The sequence below is a fragment of the Dipodomys merriami genome, unplaced genomic scaffold (assembly GCF_024711535.1).
Source record: "Dipodomys merriami isolate MVZ:Mamm:240054 unplaced genomic scaffold, mDipMer1.0.p SCAF_14, whole genome shotgun sequence".
NCBI lineage: Eukaryota > Metazoa > Chordata > Mammalia > Rodentia > Heteromyidae > Dipodomys > Dipodomys merriami.
In genome coordinates this window covers 33,151,414-33,173,409 of record NW_027202715.1, presented here as the reverse complement: position 1 = coordinate 33,173,409, position 21,996 = coordinate 33,151,414, and the positions used below count along the sequence as shown (strand labels likewise).

General features: G+C 36.3%; 1 protein-coding gene across 3 annotated transcripts in view; it reads right to left on the bottom strand.

Annotated features, from left to right (window-relative positions):
• Positions 1–690: 690 nt before the first annotated feature.
• The window catches only part of Lipf (lipase F, gastric type), a 40,001-nt gene continuing 18,695 nt past the window's right edge, over positions 691–21,996 (bottom strand). Inside the window, exons 1-10 of one of the 3 annotated variants that reach the window (XM_070021138.1) lie at positions 14,528–14,740; positions 11,113–11,228; positions 9,531–9,648; positions 8,540–8,738; positions 6,701–6,810; positions 5,529–5,665; positions 4,171–4,317; positions 3,358–3,429; positions 2,621–2,692; positions 691–1,060 (exon numbers count right to left, since the gene is read on the bottom strand). In XM_070021138.1, the coding sequence (XP_069877239.1) occupies positions 824–1,060; positions 2,621–2,692; positions 3,358–3,429; positions 4,171–4,317; positions 5,529–5,665; positions 6,701–6,810; positions 8,540–8,738; positions 9,531–9,648; positions 11,113–11,217 (1,197 nt within the window). In that variant the 5' untranslated portion in view covers positions 11,218–11,228; positions 14,528–14,740 and the 3' untranslated portion in view covers positions 691–823. Of the gene's footprint in view, positions 1,061–2,620; positions 2,693–3,357; positions 3,430–4,170; positions 4,318–5,528; positions 5,666–6,700; positions 6,811–8,539; positions 8,739–9,530; positions 9,649–11,112; positions 11,229–13,979; positions 14,063–14,527; positions 14,741–21,996 lie in introns of those variants that run through there. The other 2 variants (XM_070021140.1, XM_070021139.1) reach the window with 2 other exon arrangements.

Here is a 21,996-nt window from a genome sequence, read left to right as displayed (position 1 = left end):
AAAGCTAGTTAGCAATGCAGGACAAAAAAAATGCAATAGCAACCCTGAGGCTAAGATATTTTGGCTTTCATGTATAAAGTTGAATGGGAAAGTCTTATGGTACTAATGTAACAGAGAAGGAGATGATGTTAGGAGAATGAAGAGAGGAATTTTACTGAATTGGTTTTTCCAAAACAGAATGGATATAGTCAAAATATTTTGGGTATCTGTATGAACATGCAAAAATGCAATTTGTTGAGATTGGTTTAGAAAAGAGAGAGGGACATACTAGATCAGAATGTTTACTTCCCAATTTCTGGATCAAAAGTGTAGTTATTTATTGTTTCCCAACTTAAGCTCCATTTATTCTATAGCCCAGTTGGCTTTCTGATGTGTTGAACAACAAAAGAGTAAGTGACATTTGCCCCATGCAGAACAGGTGACTGGGCTCCCGGGCAGTAGCAATTGACAATGTAAATTGAAAGAAATGTACTCAGGATCAAGTACACATAAAAAGAGTCAGTATTCAATCCCAAGGCTGTCTTTTCCTACCATGGATGGTACTAAATAAACTTTGTGTTAGAAGAGAATTTTCAAAAGATCCAGTGAAGTTTCACATCCTGGAGACTGATTTTTGTGTTTCTAGAACAATTTCTGAGTGAAAACTTGGATTTCTTTAAATTAAAAAGAATTTAAAATGACAAATGGAAGTTTGCTGATGCCAATATATTTCTAAAAGTCAAAATTACAGAAAGAAGTATTGTTTTACACAGTGCAGAAAACTACATAGGAGAGAAGAAATAACTTTGGAAAATATTAGGTGGCTAATCCCTAAAATCCAGAACTATTTATCATCTTCTGCTAGCATAGAAACAATCTCATTGTAAACTTCCTGAGGTGCATTCATAGCCCAGATAAAGTCCAAGTGATTATAAGGAAGAATCTCCTTGTGGTAAATGAGATTGGAAATTTTAGGAAGTAACATTTCAACATCTCGGGGGTCAGCTAACAAATCCTGGCCTCCATTCCATACTGCAGTTGGCACACTCATGGCAGACACATTGTAGTAAGGAGGTGTGTCCTATAAAACACAAGAGAAAGAACCAGAATTTACACAACACACTCTTTAAATCCAATAACGACTCTTTGGGTAGATAGTATACTATTAACTAATGTATTTTTTATAAGTAAGTTCTAACAATGATTGCTCTGAGAATGTCAACATTATCCATAGAGAACAGAGAGAAAAGTGCTTTTCAAACTCTGCCAATGAGATTAGAAATCACTTGGCAATTGGGCTGAAATGACTGACTCAACATACCTAAGATAAGAGCCTGATATCCTGCACTGGTAAGTGGGTAATGCCGATCAGAACAGCATGGCTTTGAGCAACAATTGTTACCAACTAAAAACTTAGACCTCAGCTCAAGCTTAAAGTAGGGGATTTGATTCAATTCTGTGTAGCTTGTTTCTACCAACTCTGAAGTATATATTCAGAATGCCAAGTCATTTATTTTTGACGTTGTATTGACTTTTCAGTGTTTTTAGTGTATAAATCTTTACATAGTTCTGTTTAAGAGCTGCACATTCTTTCTTTCAGTGTGTACATGAATTTATTAAGCATTTCTTTAAGCCTGAGGAAAGGTATGCTATTGGCAGTTTCTATTTCTACAAAGCCAGCATTACCCTGGAGATAGTGAGGAGTTTCATAAAACAGGAAGAGATGCAAGCAAATGACCTGGAAATTTTCCCTCCATCTGGAAAGAATTTTGTTAGTTTTATTTCAGATCACATTTTCAAGCATACTAATTTTCAAAAGAATCCACTTGTTATAGTAATTTTATCTTATATAGGAGATAAGAGAATATTGTAGAGACTATATATAGTATCATAGATAGTTACATAGTCTTATACAGTTATAAATCTTTCCTTTATTTGTACCCCACTGTCCCTTTCCTAGGAGCTAGCAGTGGCTCTTAAATGTCACTAGTTCAGTTAGTTAAAGGGCAATCTGATTTGTTATTGTCTTGGAAGGCGAGTTTATGCCAAGTTAAGTTTATGCCAAGTAACAACCTACTAAATCCTGGGTAGAGAAATACAGAAATTATTGCTCATATTTTTACTGCCAAGTGAAACCATAGATTTCAAGATTGAATTTCTTTGTATTACAACAAATGTAAGCTTTTCTCAGTGTGGCTGCCTGGAACACAAGATTCCTGACTGTTGAGAAATATTTCCAGTTTTGACCTGCCAGCACATTGTCTTTTTCTTCTGTAAGAAAATGAGTTCCTTTCAATGTATTCCTCCAGCTATCAAGAAAGGACAACTTATCATTTGAGACAACCAGAGCCTTCAGCTCTATTTCACGCATGGCTAGAATGATGATTCCATCTCCATGTCCCAGTCAAGGTGCACTCTGTGCAAGGACAATGGGGATGTGAAACTCTGGGAAATTTCACATCTGGGGGCGTCCTGCTTTAAGAGTAGGTGGAATAAATGCAGCCACTGGAGCATAAGGGCATAGCTATGTAGGAGTACAGGATGTATCAACATTCCTTTGAGAAACAAATACATGGATTTGTTTCACCTTTGATATCTTTGCATTAAGAAATGTGAGGGCTAGCAACGTTAAGGTACTCACCTGATTATAGTGTAACGTATTCAGATATGGGCTTCCCCAGTCAAAAGCTTGAAATTTTCCAGACCTACCAGCCTAATGGAGAGAAATTTTAAAAAAGACAGAAGGGTAATCAATGTATTGTTGCCATGTGAAAAATAAAATTTAAACATTCCCAGTTTCTTGTTCTCCATTTCAATGTGATAACTAGTAATTTCAGTTATCAAATTATTTTTCAGATTCCAAAAAATTACCAATTGCCTACACAAGGTATTTATAGAAATCCAAGTGTAAGCTGGATACTGATGACTTATACCTGTAATCCTAGCTACTCAGGACGCTGAGATCTAAGGATCACAGTTTTCCCCAGGTAGGAAACTCTATGAGATGCTTATCCCCAATAAACTACTCAGAAAAACCCAGAAGCAGCACTGTAGCTCATGTGGTAGAGCACTAATCTTGAGCAAAAAGAAGCTCAGAGACAATGCCTAGGCCCTGTGTTCAAGCCCTGGGAATGCCAAAAAAAATCCAAGTTCAATTGTGTTTAATATAACTCTTACTACATACCAAGTTATAAAAATAAAATAATTTCTTTTGTACCAAAGTATTTATTCTCATAAGATTTTTATTTACATGGATTGGTACTTATTTCCATATGGTAGCCATGTGTCAGAAAAATTACTTACCAGGAGCAGAACGTTTTAAGAATGTGCATTAGGTCAAATGTAAACTAAGTTTTAACAGTAATGAAGTGATTTTACCTGGGCCCAGTGGAGGATATCTTGAACAGAAGTTCCTGCTGGATTATGTCCTAGATACACATCCATGCGACTCTAGAAATCCAACACATATTCATTTGCATAGTTAGATATATCTCAGCTTCAATAAAACACACAACATCTGAGTTTTCTGATTCAGGTCAAGTTTTCAGAGCAGCTTTTACTGGGAGAATAGAAGTGTGTCATTTTAGAATTTTCTCTAAAATATATTTACAAAATATATGGGAAAACTAAAGTATTCAAAATACATACACTTATTCAATGCCTAGACTAGACATTTTTCCTGTATACAAGTCTGCCCAAGTATATGGTTTAGTCCCTTCCACCACAGGAAAAACTAAGTAATGCCAAGTATTTAGGTGGTAATGGATGAGTCCTGAGTTTGCTTTCATTATTTCTGCATGCTATTTACTTTAAGGACAATTTTGTTAATAAAAGTGAGCAGGAGCTGGGCATTAGTAATTCGTGCCTGTAATCCTAGCTACTCAGGAAGATTGCATTTCAAAGCCAGCCTGGACAAGAAAGTTGGTGAGATTTTTATCTTGAAAATATCAAAGTGGTAGAGCACTAGTCTTGATTTTAAAAAGCTCAAGGACAGCACCCAGACACTGAGTTCAAGCCCCAGGACCACCATGAACAACAACAACAAAACCAAACAAGCAAATGAGTAGGAGACAAAATTGGAATAGACTAATGACTTATGATTTCTTATGAATTCTGAAACAATTCCTAGTTCTTGTACAGTTCCTTTCCTAAGTGCTGATGAAACAATAATCAAAGGTGTTGCATACAAACCGTGTTAAAGTTCTTGCTGTCAAACCCACACATGATGAACAAGGCATTGCTACAAAGGAGATCCATCATCTCTCGGGAACATACTTCAGTACCAAGAAATTGATAAAAGAAGTTGTGTGGGAGGAACATTTTGTTGCCAAATATAATCTGAAAAATGAAAGCATTTTTAGAGCATTGCAGCAATCAAGATGCACAAAAGACTCATTATTGAACCTTGCAGATGTGATTAGACTAACAGCATTTTGGGGGATTTCCAAGTTTTTCCTCATAATTCCCAGAATGAAGTTGTTATATGCAAAGGTAGCCAGATTAAGTGTTTATTACTGATTGCATGAAGAATTGCCCTGGCTTGTAGAAGTAGAAGACAAGGTAAGTTCCAATCAGTTATGGAATAGAGTCATGAAACAACATGACATTCAACATGTGCGTTTTCAGCAGTAAATTGTAAAACAATTAGGAGAGGAAACAATGATTCTGAGCTATGCTTTCAGAAAAAAAAAAAACTTTAGAAATCTATCCTAATTATTTGGAAGAAGAGGTATTTTTTCTTCCCTCCATTTTTCCTCCTTAGGAAAACATGAAGTAAATCAGCATTTTAGGCTCATTAGAACTATATTAAACATCCTGACCCAAATTTCTGACTCAAGGAAGGCCTAAGAATAATATTTTCTTTTTAATCACTTCCTTATTGTTATTATAAAGCCTAAATAAAAACTTATAGAGATGCCTAGCTGCGTTAAAATATTTATAATAATAGTGCTTAGATATTTTTTCAGCCTTTTCCATCATAGAATTAAAAAATCATGTCAATTATCTAGGTAGCTATTTTGCCTTCATTCCTTGCTTTAATAGCAGAATTGTAGCCTTGACTTACATGTGTCACAGTGTTTGCCCACTAAAGTATCTATGAAGAAGCAAAAATAATCGTAGTCAAAGGAAGAAGCAACAATGCTTGGTAAGAAATGTACTCATTACCTTGCCCATGTAATTGTAACCTCTCTGTGTGGTATTTTCACAATAAAAAAATTAAAAAAAAATAATAATCATAGTCATTGGTAGTCAACAGAAATGTAATCAAGAGCAAAGAAATAAATGTTGATCTCACAAGCTAATGACTATTTACACCTCAGTACTATGAAAGAAGTAATATACACATGTACAGTTACAGTTTTGGAGATAGATTATAGATGTATTTGTCCAGTATGGGTTTTTTTGTTCTTTTTCCATCACATTTGAAATCCATGGGCAATTGGACACCTCAGATTCAATTAATAAAAGAGAATTACAGGAAGTAGTACTGTGTCTCAAGTGGCAGAGGGCTCACCTAGAACTGAAGAGCTCAAAAGAGAATGACATACCTTGAAGAGAAATGTAGGAACAAATGAAAGTTTTTTTAAAAGGCTTGTTGTATACTTCACAGTGGCAACAGGAGCTAATGCATAAAAGGTTTTGATTCTTTTAGCCACGGAGGGAATGGTAGAAAAGGCAATAAAACCTGGACAAGAACATGAAACAGAGAAAAAATGGAGTGTGTTGTTTTGTTGTTATGAATACAGTATTATCTGGGACTTACTAAAGGTGGTATCTGTGACAAGCTATGAAATGGATACTTGTGCTAGCTCAGATATTCATAATCATGGTGATGGCAATTTAATACCATCCACTATAAGAAAAAGAACTGAAATGTTCAACATTCACATAAAACAAAAGATAGTTGTTGGGGTTAGTTGGAGTCGGGACAAGCCAATTTGTTCATTTCAATAGATCCTAAGGGAACTGTTGCATTGAGCTTTAATGCAATAAGTATACAGCTCATATTCTTCAAGGATTGATAGTTTTCACTCAACAAATGCTGATACTTTGTACAGGTTGGGGGATTAACTTTTAGTAAACTTGAAAATGTCCCCACTTTAAAACAGAGGATTTGGGGGGGGGGTTAGTTGTGGGGCTTGAACTCTGGACCTGGGTGCTGTCTCTGAGCTCTTCAGCTCAAGGCTAGCACTCTACCACTTAAGCCACATCACCACATCCAGATTTCTAGTGGTTAATTGCAGATAAGAGTCTCACAGACATTCCTAACCTGGCTGGCTTTGAACCACGATCCTCAGATCTCAGCCTCCTGAGTAGTTAGGATTACAGTTGTGAGCCACTGGTGCCTGGTGTAACAAAGGAGTTTTGAGTTGATGTTGCCTATGTTACTGGAGCAGTGACATCTTCTATTTATGGACATGCCAGATGTCCTGCATCATAAGATTGGTTAATTAAGCAGACTATTTCATTTCAGAATTTGTAAGGTGCTGACTGCATAGTCAACTATTCTCAAGGGATATTGGGGCCACCTTATTCACCCTCCCTGTAATAAGTCCATGATACCTTCCATAAATTCCTTATTCCCTTGCTTTGTTCACCCATCTGCAACAATTGTCTCTTTATCACTGGGATGTCATAGGCACTAGGTTTTGTAATGAATGTGAAGCATTTTATATGATAATGCAGCTATAACCTGCCTGCTCTCAGCATCTTTGCTTACCAATGGTGGTGCCCTGAGAATGTCCAACATAGTGAATTTTCTCCTGACCAGTTTTCTGAACAATAAAGTCTATTGTAGCAGGAAGGTCATATTTTGCCATTTCATCAAAGCTGTAAGAAATAAAAAGTAAAACTGAATGTACTATTATAATTTTTTTTGCTGTGGTTTCAGAGATTCAAGCATACTCATAGATAAGACCCTTTCTATTTGAGAAATAGAAAACTGGGTTATCTGAACATTGTGGCTTATAAACTCTAAGTGACTGGCAAGTGACCTTGGAGGTGGATCCTTGTAAACCACTGACATCATTTCAGAATGATGCATTACAGCTGCAGCCTAACCCAAACAAGATGGTATCTAAGTGGGAATTATTTCCATCCCTCAAATGGAATGCCAGCTAAAGTGGACATTTGCATTCTGTGTTTTGGTGCCCTCTATGATGAGTTCTATCCCTCTCTGCTTTATTCTCCAAAAGTACACCAGAATTACCTTATGAATATGAACTTCCTTCCTCCCAGTTTAACTCTTATCAGTGGCTCCTCAAAGTCTTTGAATCATCTCCATGGCCTTTTTTCCTCAGCCCTACAGCCTGGCTGGAGCTGTTTTTGTCAGTACATTGTCTCCTTTTATGCCTCTCCTTCTTTCTCCAACCACTCAAGACAGCTGGTTTGCCTCAGTTCCAGCAGGCAGTGTTCAAATTCTCCTCTTTTCTCTACCTCCAGGCACAAGAAAATGGGTGCTAAGAAACCTTTGCTAAGCTCTCCATGCTGTGTGGATTTTTTTTTTGCATTTCTTTTATTGTGAAAATACGGTACAGAGGGGTTACAATTACATGGGCAAGGTAATGAGTACATTTCTTATCAAGCATTGTTACCTCCTCCTTTGTTTCCCCTTCCCATCCCTCCCCACTTCAGCCCTGCCTTTCGCCAAAGTTGTAAAGTTCATTTTTCATGGTGATGGTAACTGCTCTGCCATGTTTTAACATTTTTTTTGAACTCATGGATGCTGTCTTTGGAACTTTTTAGGGACAATCTGTTTCTTTGCATCCGCCAATTGTTCATTCCAATTGGAAAAAAAATACCCCTATATCATGGTTACTGAGATCACAGAAAGTATTTAAACAATAACAACAACAAAAACAACCTACCAACCTACTCTTACAATGAGGTGTATGGAAGACTTCAAGAAGGGATTAGAATACCCTCTAATATTTTTTAAAGCCTCCAAACATATTTATACTTATTTGCAGTGCTAGGGTTTAAACTCAGAGCCTGGTGTTCCTTATGCAGGTACTTTACCACTAAATCAGGCCTCCATCACTTTTTTTGTCGGTCGTGGGGCTTGAACTCTGGGCCTGGGCACTGTCCTCAGCTCTTCAGCTCAAGGCGAGTGCTCTACCACTTGAGCTACAGCACCACTTCCGGTTTTCTGGTGGTTTATTGGAGATAGGAGTCTCACGGTCTCTCCTGCCCGGTCTCTCCTGCCCGGGCTGGCTTTGAACTGCGATCCTCAGATCTCAGCCTCCTGAGTAGCTAGGATTACAGGCGTGAGCCGCCAGCGCCCGGCTTCCATCACTTTTTTTAACAGATCAATTTTTTAGGTAGAGTCTTGCTTCCTGCTGGTGATGAAGAGGTAACTTGGACTGCAATTCACCTGCTTCATGCTTTTTAAGTGGTCAGTATGACAGGGATGAACAATTATGCTTCTCTCTCCATTGAAAAGACATCTTGTAAACTTTTTGCCTGAGCTGGACTGAAACCATGATTCTCCTAATTTCAGTCTCCTAAGTAGCTAGAATTAAAGGCAAGAGCTACAAGGGCCTATTATGTCTGTTTTTACCTGAAAGCCCAGAATTCAACTGTGTCTGGTGAGAAGTACAAATTTCTCCGGGACCATGTGTTTCCTCTGCTATTTCCCAGCCACACATCATAACCAGCATCTGCCAGGATGAAGGCCAGGCTGTTGTTGGGCAGATTTGCAATCCAGTTTGTGGCTGATGCGAGCAAACCATGCTGTAAAAACACCACAGGTCTCTTTCCTAAAAAATAAAATTATTTTAAAAAGTCATAAGCTTATTGTTTAAAAGTCATAAGCCTATTGTTTATACTAAGATACACATATAAATAGAATTAAATACATTTGCATGATGAAGTTGAATATATTTGACAATCTTATCTTAGTTCTCTGTTCTCAGCTGATTGCCTTCTCAGGTGCCAAAAGTTACTGAAACTATATACTTTAAAGATGTCCAGTTTACTGTATGTCAACTATATGCCAATAAAGCTATTAAATTGTATTTAAATAAATTCAGCATTATGTTAACATAGATGGACTCTGAATGATAAAATTATAAGTAGTTATCTAAACTTTTTATTCTTTTCATACTTCATAATTTTTGTACAATTAGAAAATGATAAAAATAATTTAATTAGTGCTAGCAGAAATTGAGCTTCCTCTCTTTCAGAAATGTGTCTCAGATGTCTCCTTGATTTCCCCTTTTGTAACACTTGGCTAACTTTTTTGACCCACTGAATCTTAGCACAGTTGCTGTGTGCAAAAGCAATGTTCTTTAGCAAAGATTGGTGCCTTTATCATGATCTCCAGTTTAATGGCCTTTAAATAATAATCACTTAGTTTATCAAATTTTATTATCATTATATGTTTTATTGCTCTCTCTCACTAATATGATGTGATCTCCTTGTAGACTAGAACTATGACTTTGTTACATTTTTCAGAATGAGCAAGAGGTATCCAATTCTTTGGAATGAATGAAAGAAAGAAGCATGGGAGAGACGTAGCAGTAATAAAGGGAAGAGGGATGAAGTTATACCTTTATTCTCTGCATTTTTCTTCCCATAAGGAATTCTGTAGATGCCGAGGATATAACCATCTTCAGTCACAACATCATAATTTTCACTTGGATATCCCCAGAAGGAAATCATCTGACTCTGATGAGGTAAGTCCCAAGTGACAAATTTTAGTCATGTTATTTTTACAAAGGAATTGTTTTTATGTACATTTTGATTTTTAGCTATTTTATTAAAAAGTTTTTTCAGCTGCGTATTGACTTTTGCTATCAGGCTGTTACTGTTCGGTCCCCTGCAGAATAGCACTTACTGAATTGTTCTTCATCATAGCCTATTGGTTCCCCTGGGAGACCTACTTAACTACTTCTTACTTGTCATGACATAGAAGGAACCAGCCCTGCTTTTGCTTCTACTGGATCCTCAAAATTCTGAAAACGTTTTATCTTTACTGTTTTATGTTATTTTCCCTGAAGTTTTCTTTGTCTTGTATGAACCATCAACTCTATGAAGTTAATGCTCATTTAGGACCTTAAAGATGGCACTGCTAAGAGATGTCTCAAAACATACTAACCTGGTGGGCATGGTTTATGATACTCACCCACGGTGAGCTTGTATACCAGTGCAAAAATAAATTCTAGCCACAAAAAGGCCCAATAGGTTACAGTTGTTAGAGCACAAACATATGCCTCCCATAAAGAATTAGACTCTGTTGCCTAAATGCTACATATCAAGCCCTTCATTGTTTTGGTTTGGTTTTTTGTCCGTGTGGGACTTGAACTCTGGGCATTGGCTCTGTCCCTCAGCTTTTCAGCTTAAGGCTAGCACTCCACCACTTGAGCCACAGCACCACTTCTGGCTTTTTCTGGTAGTTAATTGGAGCTAACAGTCTCACCGACATTTCTGCATGGGCTTCCTTGAAACATGATCCTCAGATTTCAGCTTCCTAGGTAGCTAGGACTAGAGGCGTTTACCACCAGCACCCAGCTTCAAGCCATTTATTCACTTTGTGTGTGAGTGTACATGTATGCCAGTCCTGGAGCTTGAATTCAGCGCCTGGGTGCTGCCCCTAAGCTTTTTTCTCAGTTGCACCCTATCAGTTGAGTCACATCTCAACTACCAACTGTTTGGTGGCTAAGTAGAGTTAAGAATCTCACTGACTTCCTTGGCTTCAAACCATGATCCTCAGATCACGAATAGCTGATTAGCTAGGATCACAGGTGTGAGCCAATAGCGCCAACTTCTTTGTTGACTTTTAGAATGTATTTAGTGAGCAAATACAGTTAAGTATTATTTTTTTTACCGGTTGTAGGGCTTGAACTCAGGGCCTGAGCTCTGTCTTTGAGCTCTTTTGGCTCAAGTATAGCACTCTACCACTTTGAACTACAGCACCATTTCTGGTTTTCTGCTGGTTAACTGGTGATAAGAGTCTCATGGACTTTCCTTCCTAGATGGGCTTTGAACCACAATCTTCAGATCTCAACCCCTGGGTAGCTAAGATTACAGGCGTGAGCCACCAGCACACGGAGTTTTAATTGGTCACTTTGAACTTTAAACCCACCATGGTTCTACATCACAGTCCTGTCTGAGTTTTACAGAGTAACTTACAATATTCATATATGCTTCTGGGTTTTCAGGGGCTATTTTACCCAAGAAACCATGTGTAGTTCCAACTACAGATATCAAACTTGTCACCGTTAGAAGTAGCCACATTTTGGACTGGCCTGAAACAAACAAAAAGAATACATGCCATGGTTAACATACTGCATTTTCCTGATACTTATATTTTGTGGAAATTTTAACTGTATGTAGAGAAATGCCTGAACTTGATTCCATTATGTTGGGCATTGTGCACGCTGAGACCAACAGCTATCTGCATGCTTACCTTAATATTTAGCATATTTTCACTGCTTGATTCCTTTTGTTTAAGAGCATTTCTCTGTGGGGTTTCAAATCTTATCAAAGAAAACATAATCTGCAAAAACACTGTCAGGTAACCCTTCACATTCTTATTTCTTAGGTTGGTATCTTTGTTTATTGATTTTGACAGTCTAAAGGGGAAGTGAAGATCACATGGGCCTTTGATTTCTCTAGATGCAACCTCAATATAAGGTCTATTTAACCCTATCACAAATTTTTAAAATACCATTTTAAAAAGCTGCTTCATCAAGATTTATTGATTTGAAGTCATTATATGGATTTAAAGGTTGTCATTACTTTATCAAAATGCTACCATATCTAGAGTAACATGTGAACCTAATTTTGAGAAAGTGGTTTCTCTTCTAATTTCCTTTTGGGATATTATTTGATTACAATTACTTATAAAAGCCTAGAAGATGATAAATCAGCAATATAGTGCATGATCTGATACATTTATTTACTAAGGGTTCAATAATAAAACAGAGAAAATCAAAATCATTTGAAAGAGATCTAAGGAATTTTTTTCAAATTCAATCTTTTCATATTTTGTATGTGAGAAATAGAAGGCCATATCTTCAATAATAATATTCTCAAGTAAACTGAAGTAATGCTAGTATTTAAGTGGCCAGCCTTTTACAAAACCAGCCCTTCAAAATTGTTGCTCGGGTGTAAGTTAATTCAGGAGAAAAGCAATATATATCAGCGATAATAATATGCATGTCATAACATGAATTAAAATTTTTGGTTTTAAAATAACCTAACTAATAATCTCTATTAGATCTAATCTCTTCATAAAAGGCAAGAAGGTTCTAGTTCTTAAGATTTTTCACATTTTCATTAAAATTCCTATTTATAAAATTTCCTTTCCATAGGACTCATACTGTGATTATAATAGTCCCTTGCTTTCTGTGTGGGTATATGTTATACTAAACTCTAAATCTAAAGATACTTTTGTGTTGTAACCACCAACTCTACATTTGAGAATCTTAAGATGTAAAGCTTTCAAAGTCTCCAACTATTGAAGGAATGCTGTTTTATTTTAAACTGGGGTTTAAAGTCAACGCTTCTTACTTGTTCATCTTGTTTGTTCAACTGAAGTTCTACCATTTATGCCATGCCTCTAGCCTTGCTTTGTGCTGCTTGCTTCCTTTCCTTCTTTCCTTCCTTCCTTCCTTCCTTCCTTCCTTCCTTCCTTCCTTCCTTCCTTCCTTCCGTCCGTCCGTCCGTCCGTCCTTCCTTCCTTCCTGCCTGCCTGCCTGCCTGCCTGCCTGCTTTTTTCTTTCTTTTCTCCTTAAACTGCCTTACAACTGTTATTCTCTGGATCTCAGCCAGAATTACATGTAAGGCAATGGTGCCCTGTTGAATTGTGGTTTTAAATCATTTTTCTATGTGCCTAAATCATTCAATAATTACTTATTAAGAAACTCTTGAATTTTAGGAATAATATTTAGAGATCTCATATAGAAAAATTTAATTGTAGAGTGAAGAATTTGTAAGATTTATATCATTAAATATCATTGAGACTCTTTGAAGAGGATTATGTTTTTATTTGCCAGTGATATTTCAAAATCATTTATCTATAAATCTTATAGAACATTTAATATAGATCCTGACTTATACTAAAACCAGCCTACAACTCTTAAAGTCTACATCTGATAATCTGTGTTAAAGTTTTGGTTGATTAATTAGAATTAGCAGTGTCTTTACAAAATTATGTTTTATTAAACCTTGTCTTTGTAGTGAAATTTTAGGAAAGGACAAGTTATATATAAAGATGAATCATCAGAGTTCCAGCTGGAAAGCCTTGATCAGAATTTCCAGGAACTTGCAATTTTTTTATTCTATACAATTTTCATAAGTAATTTGTCATTGAAAAGTGAGGGTACTTAAACTATGGTGTGATTTATGGGAGACCCCAATAAATAAAGTCAATAACATGGGCTCAGATAGGTTCTGGACAGGGTAAATTCCTAAAATACCTGATTATAAGTTCTAGTATAATAGCAGGAGCAAATATTCTCAGAGGATCACTGTATGTTGGGTAGTGTACACAGCATGTGAGACATGCAAGTGAGTTCTTACTAATCTTACTGAAATAGCTTCCTTTTCTATACAATAACAGTAATTCTACAAGATATTACCAGTATTCATTATGATTAAGCTTTTAACAGAGTAGTGAATATCGAGTAACAATGAACATAGATATTACTACTATCATCTCATTTAATTCTTGCAACAATTCTACTTAGTAGATGACATCATATTCCAAACTTCGAAGATGAGCAAAGGCAGGCCTAATAACTATATACAAAGCATACAACCTTTATTTGAAACTAGGTTGTCTAGTACTAACATTTATAGTTTTCTTTCAAGAATATAGTCCTCCTCTTGCCTCTGCCTACTTGAAAGCTGGGATTACAGACCAAAAACACCAAGCCCAGCCTTAAAAATATTATCAGTAGCTGGGTTCTGGTGGCTCCTAGCTCTCAGGAGGTTGAGATCTGAGGATCACTCATTGAAGGCAGCCTGGGCTCAAAAGTTCATGAGACACTTACCTCCAATTAACCCCTAAAAGGCTGGAAATGGGGATGTGACTCAAGTAGTAGTACACTAGTCTTGAGCAAAAAGCTCAGGGATAGAGCCCAGCAGGATCAGCAAGCTCTCTCTCTCTCTCTCTCTCACACACACACACACACACACACACACACACACACACACACACACACACACACACAGAAACACACACAAATGTTACTAGTAAAAGTTAATTAAATCTCAATTGGTTTGAATACTATTGAATTATCCATATCACAATGCATGACAAAATGGAGCTGTGGCTATTGTTTCTCCAAAGGGAAAATAAGAAAGTATGCACTCATTACATTAATAATCATATTTGTCAGCCAACAATGAAGAATTTCAAGTATATACAAAAAGAAACAAAAAAATCAAATTCTAGAGAAATAAAACTGTACAGCAGATAGGTATATTTACAGACAAAATTATGTACCAATATCTTGGCCTTTAAAATGCAACAGTTGGTTAAAGAAAGAAAACATGAATCTAAGAATTCAAAATTTTGTTCATCACAAAGCTTACTTACAGGCTCTTCAGAAACAGGAAAATGTTTCTCTAGATGCTTATTTTTGTAATGGTGCATTTACTGCTTATATACAAAATCTTCAACAATGGCCAGACTTATTTATCCTCTGATAAAATTAACAGAGACTCTTAATATCAAGGACATCATTTCATGTTAAAAGGCCAACCTAATAAGCAAATACTGGCCCTGAAAAATTCAAATATTGGACAAAGGAGCTTTAATCATTAAAATGGTTTAGGAAACATTAAGATAATTTTTGATTGCTTAAATATATAAAAACTAAGGTGCCAAAGGTTCAGGACAAATGATCATAACATTTGGCTCAGATAAAAAGGATTGAGATGGTAAGGCTCTACCTCTTGTTCTTTAGAAATGCTATTGTGGAGAGATGGTTAGATTAGTAAATGTGTTCAGCCAAGCATAATGTTTTATTATGGCCTTTCATCAGGGGCTTGTCCTGCACACAATGGTCTATTTAATATACTAAACTCAGCCTCTGACCTTTAAGAACACAGTAGTACTTTTTTTAAAAATATGAACTTAAATTATGCTGATTAGATTTTTGAACAATCTGAATGCAATTATGAGTAAATTGTAGAACTAAAGCTTTACTATTTAAAAATATAGCTCATTCTTTAAAATAACCACAAGTACTTATAGCTCCCGAGGAAAGAAAAATAGAATCATATTTTGAGTTGCTAAAATCATTTGTAATTTAATTTTAGATATTCATATTTGCCATAACTACTTAAATACCTACCAGAAACTGTAAAGAAAAAAATTATTGTTGAAAAGAACAAAATGACAAGCAAAATGACCATCTTTCTCTTAACCTCCCAAATAGATCTAGTTGCAATTACATTGTTCAAATACACTAGAGAATCAGAGTCTATTAAATACAAAAGATATAGAAATCAATCAAAAAGAGTGAATAAGGAGAAAAAGACAAGGAGGAAAAAAAACATAAAATCTTTAGATTCCATTTCTATTCATTTCGATAAACAGAATTTTATAGATCCAATGCACATAGCTATTGAACCTTTGTGATCCTCTCCCAAGAATATCCTTCCTTTGGTCTCACCATGTAAATGCCTAGGGTCCTGTACAATTTATCATGTCCAAGTGTCTTTTACTATCTAGTGTGTTTACTTGAGGATTTATAGGCATATTCTAGTTACAACAATGAGGGAAACAATGCAAATTGTGGGTTTTTTTGGATCTGGTTTACTTTGTTTAATACACGTTTTATTTTAAAAGTGTGTTTGCTGGTTACTTTATTACGACTTTGTTTGTGATTGCCCAGAAGTGGGATTGCTGGATCAGAGGGGAGCTGTATGTGTAGTCTTTTGAGGAATCTCCATACAGCTTTCCAAAGTGGTTGAACAAGTTTACACTACCACCAACAGTGCAGTAGCATTTCCTTTTGGCCCCTCCAGCATCTGTTATCATTAAATTTATTGATTATAGCCATTCTAACTGGAGTGAATTAGAATCTCAATGTTGTTTTGATTTGCATTTCTTTTTTTTTTTAATGTATTTGCTTCCTTCAATTTAAGCAATGGAATGTAAAACTATACCCCACTGGTCTTTTACTATAACTGAAGTAAATTTGGACTAGGAGTCCAGAATAATGAAAATTCTTAGTCATTGAAAGAGATGTATGGTCCTTATTAAGATATAGTAAATCTTGACATTATTCTTCATCCTTTTTATTCATTTTGTAGGACATAACTACTTCATAGTTGATTATATGTATTCATTTGGATAGCAGATAAACCCACACATTTATACTCAAGTACAGCACTAATTTGCTCACTCATATTAATATTTCATATTTTGTATTTTATATATTTTAAAGTTATATGTACATATATATTGAGCAAAACACTTGATCAATAAATATTTGATGTAAAATGTTGACAAAAAAGGTGAAAAGTCATCTGCAAACACTTGTACATAGTCACACCAAATAGAAATTTTGTAGTAGTGAACTGATGCATGTAAAAAGTCTCAAATTTGTCTTTAATCCATATAAAAGTTAAAAGCCATTAAAATTGGGTCCCAACATTTTTTATATAACAATTCTCATTTGTTCAATAAACACATGAATGAAATTGAAAAGCAATGAAAAGCTGAAGGAAGACTACTCATGATAATGGAAGGATTTTTATAGGTAAACAATGTAACACAAAAGTGATATTTTACTTGTATCTGAAACCAAGATCAACATTGAAACAATGTGATATAGGTCACACATTTATGATAATTTCTATTTCTATTTCAGAGAACTAAAATATCAAAATAAAACAAGAGAAACAAACTCCAAGAAATGGAAACAAGAGATTTTTGTTTGTTTGTTTTTGGTGTAGTGTTTGCAGTTATTTTTCCTTTCTTTTTTCCCCCTTTGGTTTTTGATTTCTATATCCATTGTCTTGTATATAAGTTTATCTGATTTGGCAGAAGGAAAGAGGATCACAGAAATTGTGGGACAAAGGGTGGACCATTGTAAAAGTGATATTAGACACCATGTTGAAAATGAACTTTACAACTTGTAGGTGGAGGGCTGGGAAGGTGGCTCAGTGGTAGAGTGCTTGCCTTGCATGCATGAAGCCCTGGGTTCAATTCCTTAGCACCATATAAGCAGAAAAAGCTGGAAGTGGTGCTGTGGCTCAAGTGCTATCCTTGAGCTGAAGAGCTGAGAGACAGTGCCCAGGCCCAGAGTTCAGGCCCCATGACTGACAAAAACAAACAAACAACAAAAAAAAAACTTGTGGGGAGAGGAAAGTAGGAGAAAATGAGGGAGACTGTAATATTTTTCAAAAAACTCTAATTACCTTACTCATGTAACTGTAACCCCTCTATATATCACCTTTATAATAAAAGCTTTAAAAAAGAATATAACTTGCAATAACTAGTATATGTCTGAGACAAGCAGAAACATCAGATAAGTTGATGTTAGGCTAAATGAATCCCAAGATAAGGACTCAAATGGTTTTTCTTTCTTGCTATTGTTTCTAACATATTTATAAGATGATTTCTAACTAAAGCTAGATCCTTATATATCACCCTGCACCAGAATCAACTCCAGGGCTGGGAAGGTGGCTCAGTGGTAAAGTGCTTGCCTTGCATGCATGAGGCTCTGGGTTCGATTCCTCAGCACCACATAAGCAGAAAAAGCCAGAAGTGGCGCTGTGGCTCAAGTGGTAGAGTGCTAGCCTTGAGCTGAAGAGCTGAGGGACAGCGCCCAGGCCCAGAGCTCAGGCCCCATGACTGGCAAAAAAAAAAAAAAAAAGAATCAACTCCAAATGGATCAAAGACCTAGGAGTCAAAGCAGACACTCTGAAAACATTACAGGATGGAATAGGAGAAACCCTAGGTCTTGAAGGCACACACCAAAATTTTCTTACTAGAGACCCAGAAACACAACAAATCAAAGAAAGGTTGGCCAAATAGGATTGCATGAAATTGCAGAGCTTCTGCATGGCAAAGGACATAGCTAGCAAGATCAATAGAAAGCCCACGGATTGGGAGAAGATCTTCACTAGCCATACAACAGACAAGGGTCTCATATTTAAAATAGACCTGGAACTCAAAAAATTAAATCCCCCAACAACAAATCTTCAAAGAAACAACTGCCCAATAAATAAACGGGCTAAAGACTTAAAGAGAAACTTCTCTGAAGAGGAAAGAAGATGGCCAATAGACACATGAAGAAATGCTTAGCCTCTCTAGCCATAAAAGAAATGCAAATCAAAACAACATTGAGATACCACCTCACTCCAGTTACAATGGCTAAAATCAAGAACTCTAATAACAACAGATGCTGGAGGGGATGTGGACAGAAGGGAACCTTACTTCATTGTTGGTGGGAGTGTAAACTTGTGCAACCAGCAAGCAGCATGGAGGCTCCTCAAAAGACTCCACATAGAGCTCCCCTATGACCCAGCAATCCCACATGTGGGCATTTACCCTAATGTTTACAAACAAGACCACACTAAAGCTACCAGCACAACTATGTTTATTGCAGCATTATTTACCATAGCTAAGATATGGAACCAACCCAGATGCCCCTCAGTAGATGAATGGATCAAGAAAATGTGGTATATATACACAATGGAATTCTATGCCTCCATCAGAAAGAATGACATTGCCCCATTTGTTAGGAAATGGAAAGGCTTGGAAAAAATTATATTAAGTGAAGTAAGCCAGGCCCAAAGAAACATAGGTCCCATGGTTTCCCTTATTTGTAATATCTAGTATATGTCTGAGTCAAGCAGTAAAGGTCAGATAAAGTGATGTTAGGGAAATGAACCCTAAGATATGTATTCAAATTTTTTTCTTTCATGCGATTGTTTCTAACACATTTATAAGATTATTTCTTTGTTGCTTTGTATGTCCCTCCCCCACAGTATAACCCCTGCTTTCACTGTATTTGATGTTGTTATAATTTGTGGAGGGGAAGGAGAAAAACAAATCGTTTAAATAGGGATACAGGTGGACCCATTGCAACAATGAGATGTACAAGGTTATGTGGAAAATGAACTTTACAACTTTGGTACGGGGGGAGGGGTGAAGGGGTGGAGGGTGTGGGGGTGGAGTGGGGAGGATGGGGGGCGGGGAGAGGATGGGAAGGGATGGGAAGGGGAAACAAAGGAGGAGGCTACAATGCTTGATAAGAAATGTACTCATTATCTTGCACATGTAATTGTAACCCCTCTGTACAGTATTTTCATAATAAAAAAAAGATGATTTCTTTGTTGCTTTGTATGCCTCTCCCCCACTGAAAACCCCTGTTTTCACTGTATTTGATGTTGGTATAATTTGGGGAGGAGAAGGGAAAAAACCAATTGTTTAAATAGGGATACAGGTAGACCCATTGCAACAATAAGATGTACAAGATGTTATGTTGAAAAACGAACTTTACAACTTTGGTGTGGTGGGGGGAGCACGGATGGTAAGGGGAAACAAAGGAGGAGGCAACAGTGTTTGATAAAATGTACTCATTACCTTGCTCATGTAATTGTAACCCCTCTGTACAATATTTTCACAATAAAAAATCTTATTAATATAAATGATGTGTAATCATATGAAAGTTTATTTTAATAAAATACAGACATTTATATCTAGTAAGGTTTTTTATGTTTAAATGTATTGCTAGTAAATATTCTAATACGTATCATGTTCTTGTTTTGTTTTGTTTTTTGGTCTGGTGGTGGGGCCTGAACTCTGGGCCTGGGTGCTGTCCCTCAGCTCTTCAGCTCAAGGCTAGCACTCTATCTCTTGAGCCACAGCGCCACTTACGGCTTTTTTCTTTTTGCTTATGTGGTGCTGAGGAATCGAACCCAGGGCCTCCTGCATGCAAGACAAGCACTCTACCACTGAGCCACCTTCCCAGCCCCATCATGTTCTTAAATTCAATTGATTGTCGAAAGTCAGAGAGAGAAAGAGAGGGAGTGCTATATGAGGACAGGAACTTGATAGAACATTTTGTGACATTTTTAGGGAATAAAATTTTCATGTTTTAATTAATTTTTTGATATTTTTATTATAGTTAAGTACAAAGGACTTGCTATTTTCCAATATACAATGCACCTTGATCTGTGCTACCTCTTAAACCTTTTCATCCCACATTGACCCAACCCTTCCCTTACATTTCTCAATCCAGTGGTATACACAATGAATTCCTTTTTTAAAATTTTATTGTATTGTAAAGATGCTGTACAGAGGGGATACAATTACATGAGTAAGTTAATGAGCACATTTCTTGTGGAGAATTGCTATTCCTTCCTTTGTTGTTCTCCCAGTATACAGTCTCCTCCCTTCTGTGCTTTTCTTCTACCTACCTCTCCTCTTGCAAGTTCCTGTTTCCTGGTACTTATTTTGTTGGGCTTAGACTTAGTCTTTTTTTCTTCCTTTTTGCTTATGTTGTGCTGAGGAATCGAACCCAGGGCTTCATGCATGCAAGGCAAGTGCTCTACCACTGAGCCACCTTCCCAACCCGGACTTAGTCTTTTTAAAGAGCTATAAGATTTGCACTCTCCAAAGAGTCTATATTTATACTTCTGTTAATTTATTTGTTACCCTTTGTTTACTTCCTGGTATGTTTAGGTAGCACAAATGAGGGAAACCATGCTGCCCATATTTTTGTGGGTCTGGCTTAAAATAATTGTTTTATTATATTTCTTATAATGTCCAAGTCTTTCTATTTCCTTACATATGGTACAGTAGGATTCATACAAATAAAAGAATGGACTTTTATACGTTATTGTTATGATTGAATGTATGCTATTATATCACTGAAAATTGAGTGGTCTTAACTAATGTATAGCTTCTGGAAGAAAGACCACTTGTGTATTATCAAAATGTACACATTTTCAGAGAAGCCTAACCAAAATGTAAATATTGATCAGAAAATTATTTGGGGCCTTTTATGGCTTGAAATGTCTAAAAGGCCCATGTATTAAAGCTGTGGCTGCTGTCTGGTAGGCTTTGGAGAAGTTATTGGATCATGATGGCTATCATTTCATCAAATTAATCCACTGATAAAGTTATAACATTCTGTTAAATCCTTGAAACTCACACCTCCTCCTAGAATTCCTCCATGTTGCTTTTTTGCTTCCTGTCTGCCATGAGGTGAACCCTTACGAGAGCCAAATGAATCCATTCGCCAAAACCAATCTTTTTCCCTTAAGCTGATTTTCTCAGGTGTTTGACACACTGATGGAAAACTGACTATCAGATTGCCCTTTTAATATTGTTTGAGATTAGGAAGCTTTTTATTCTTAATCTTTTTATTCCTAATCTTTAAAGTAACAGTAAAAGAGATTACTGAAACTCAAACCGGATCTGAGTTTCTTAATCTTTTAAAGAAAGAAAGATAAGTGTGTTTTATAGTTTTTTGACAAAGACCATTCTGAATAGTTGGCTACTCTCCTGGTTTGACTAATGGGTCTTGACTTAATCCCTTAAGCCTTAGGCTTAGGATGTTGATCCTACCATTGAATCAATACATTCCAGTCATAGCTGGGCTGAAGTCCACCTTCCCTCTCTAGCCCCTACCTCCACTTTGGTAAGAAAAGTTTTAAAGGACTCCTTGACACTGAAAGGCAAATCAAGAGCCAAAGGATGCTAAAGAGGCTAACACAGATGAGGTATGATTTTTGTAAGAAGAAAACTCTTAAGAATTCCTAGCCATAAATTTCTACTTAGATCAATACCAACATAATATGATAAAAAAAATTAACAATTTTATTTTGCATTGTCATCTTGATGACTTGAGTAGGTCAAATAGATATAAAAACATTAATATTCCATTAAATTTTTGTTTTCCACGTTCGTATGCTTTTTTTGCATTATTATGTGTCATCTTTAGAGCCAGATGAGTATCCTATAGCTACCATTTTTAGTTTGCACATAAGAAATTGAACTCAGAAAGATTCACTTAACCAATGCTCTGGCAATTGGAGGAG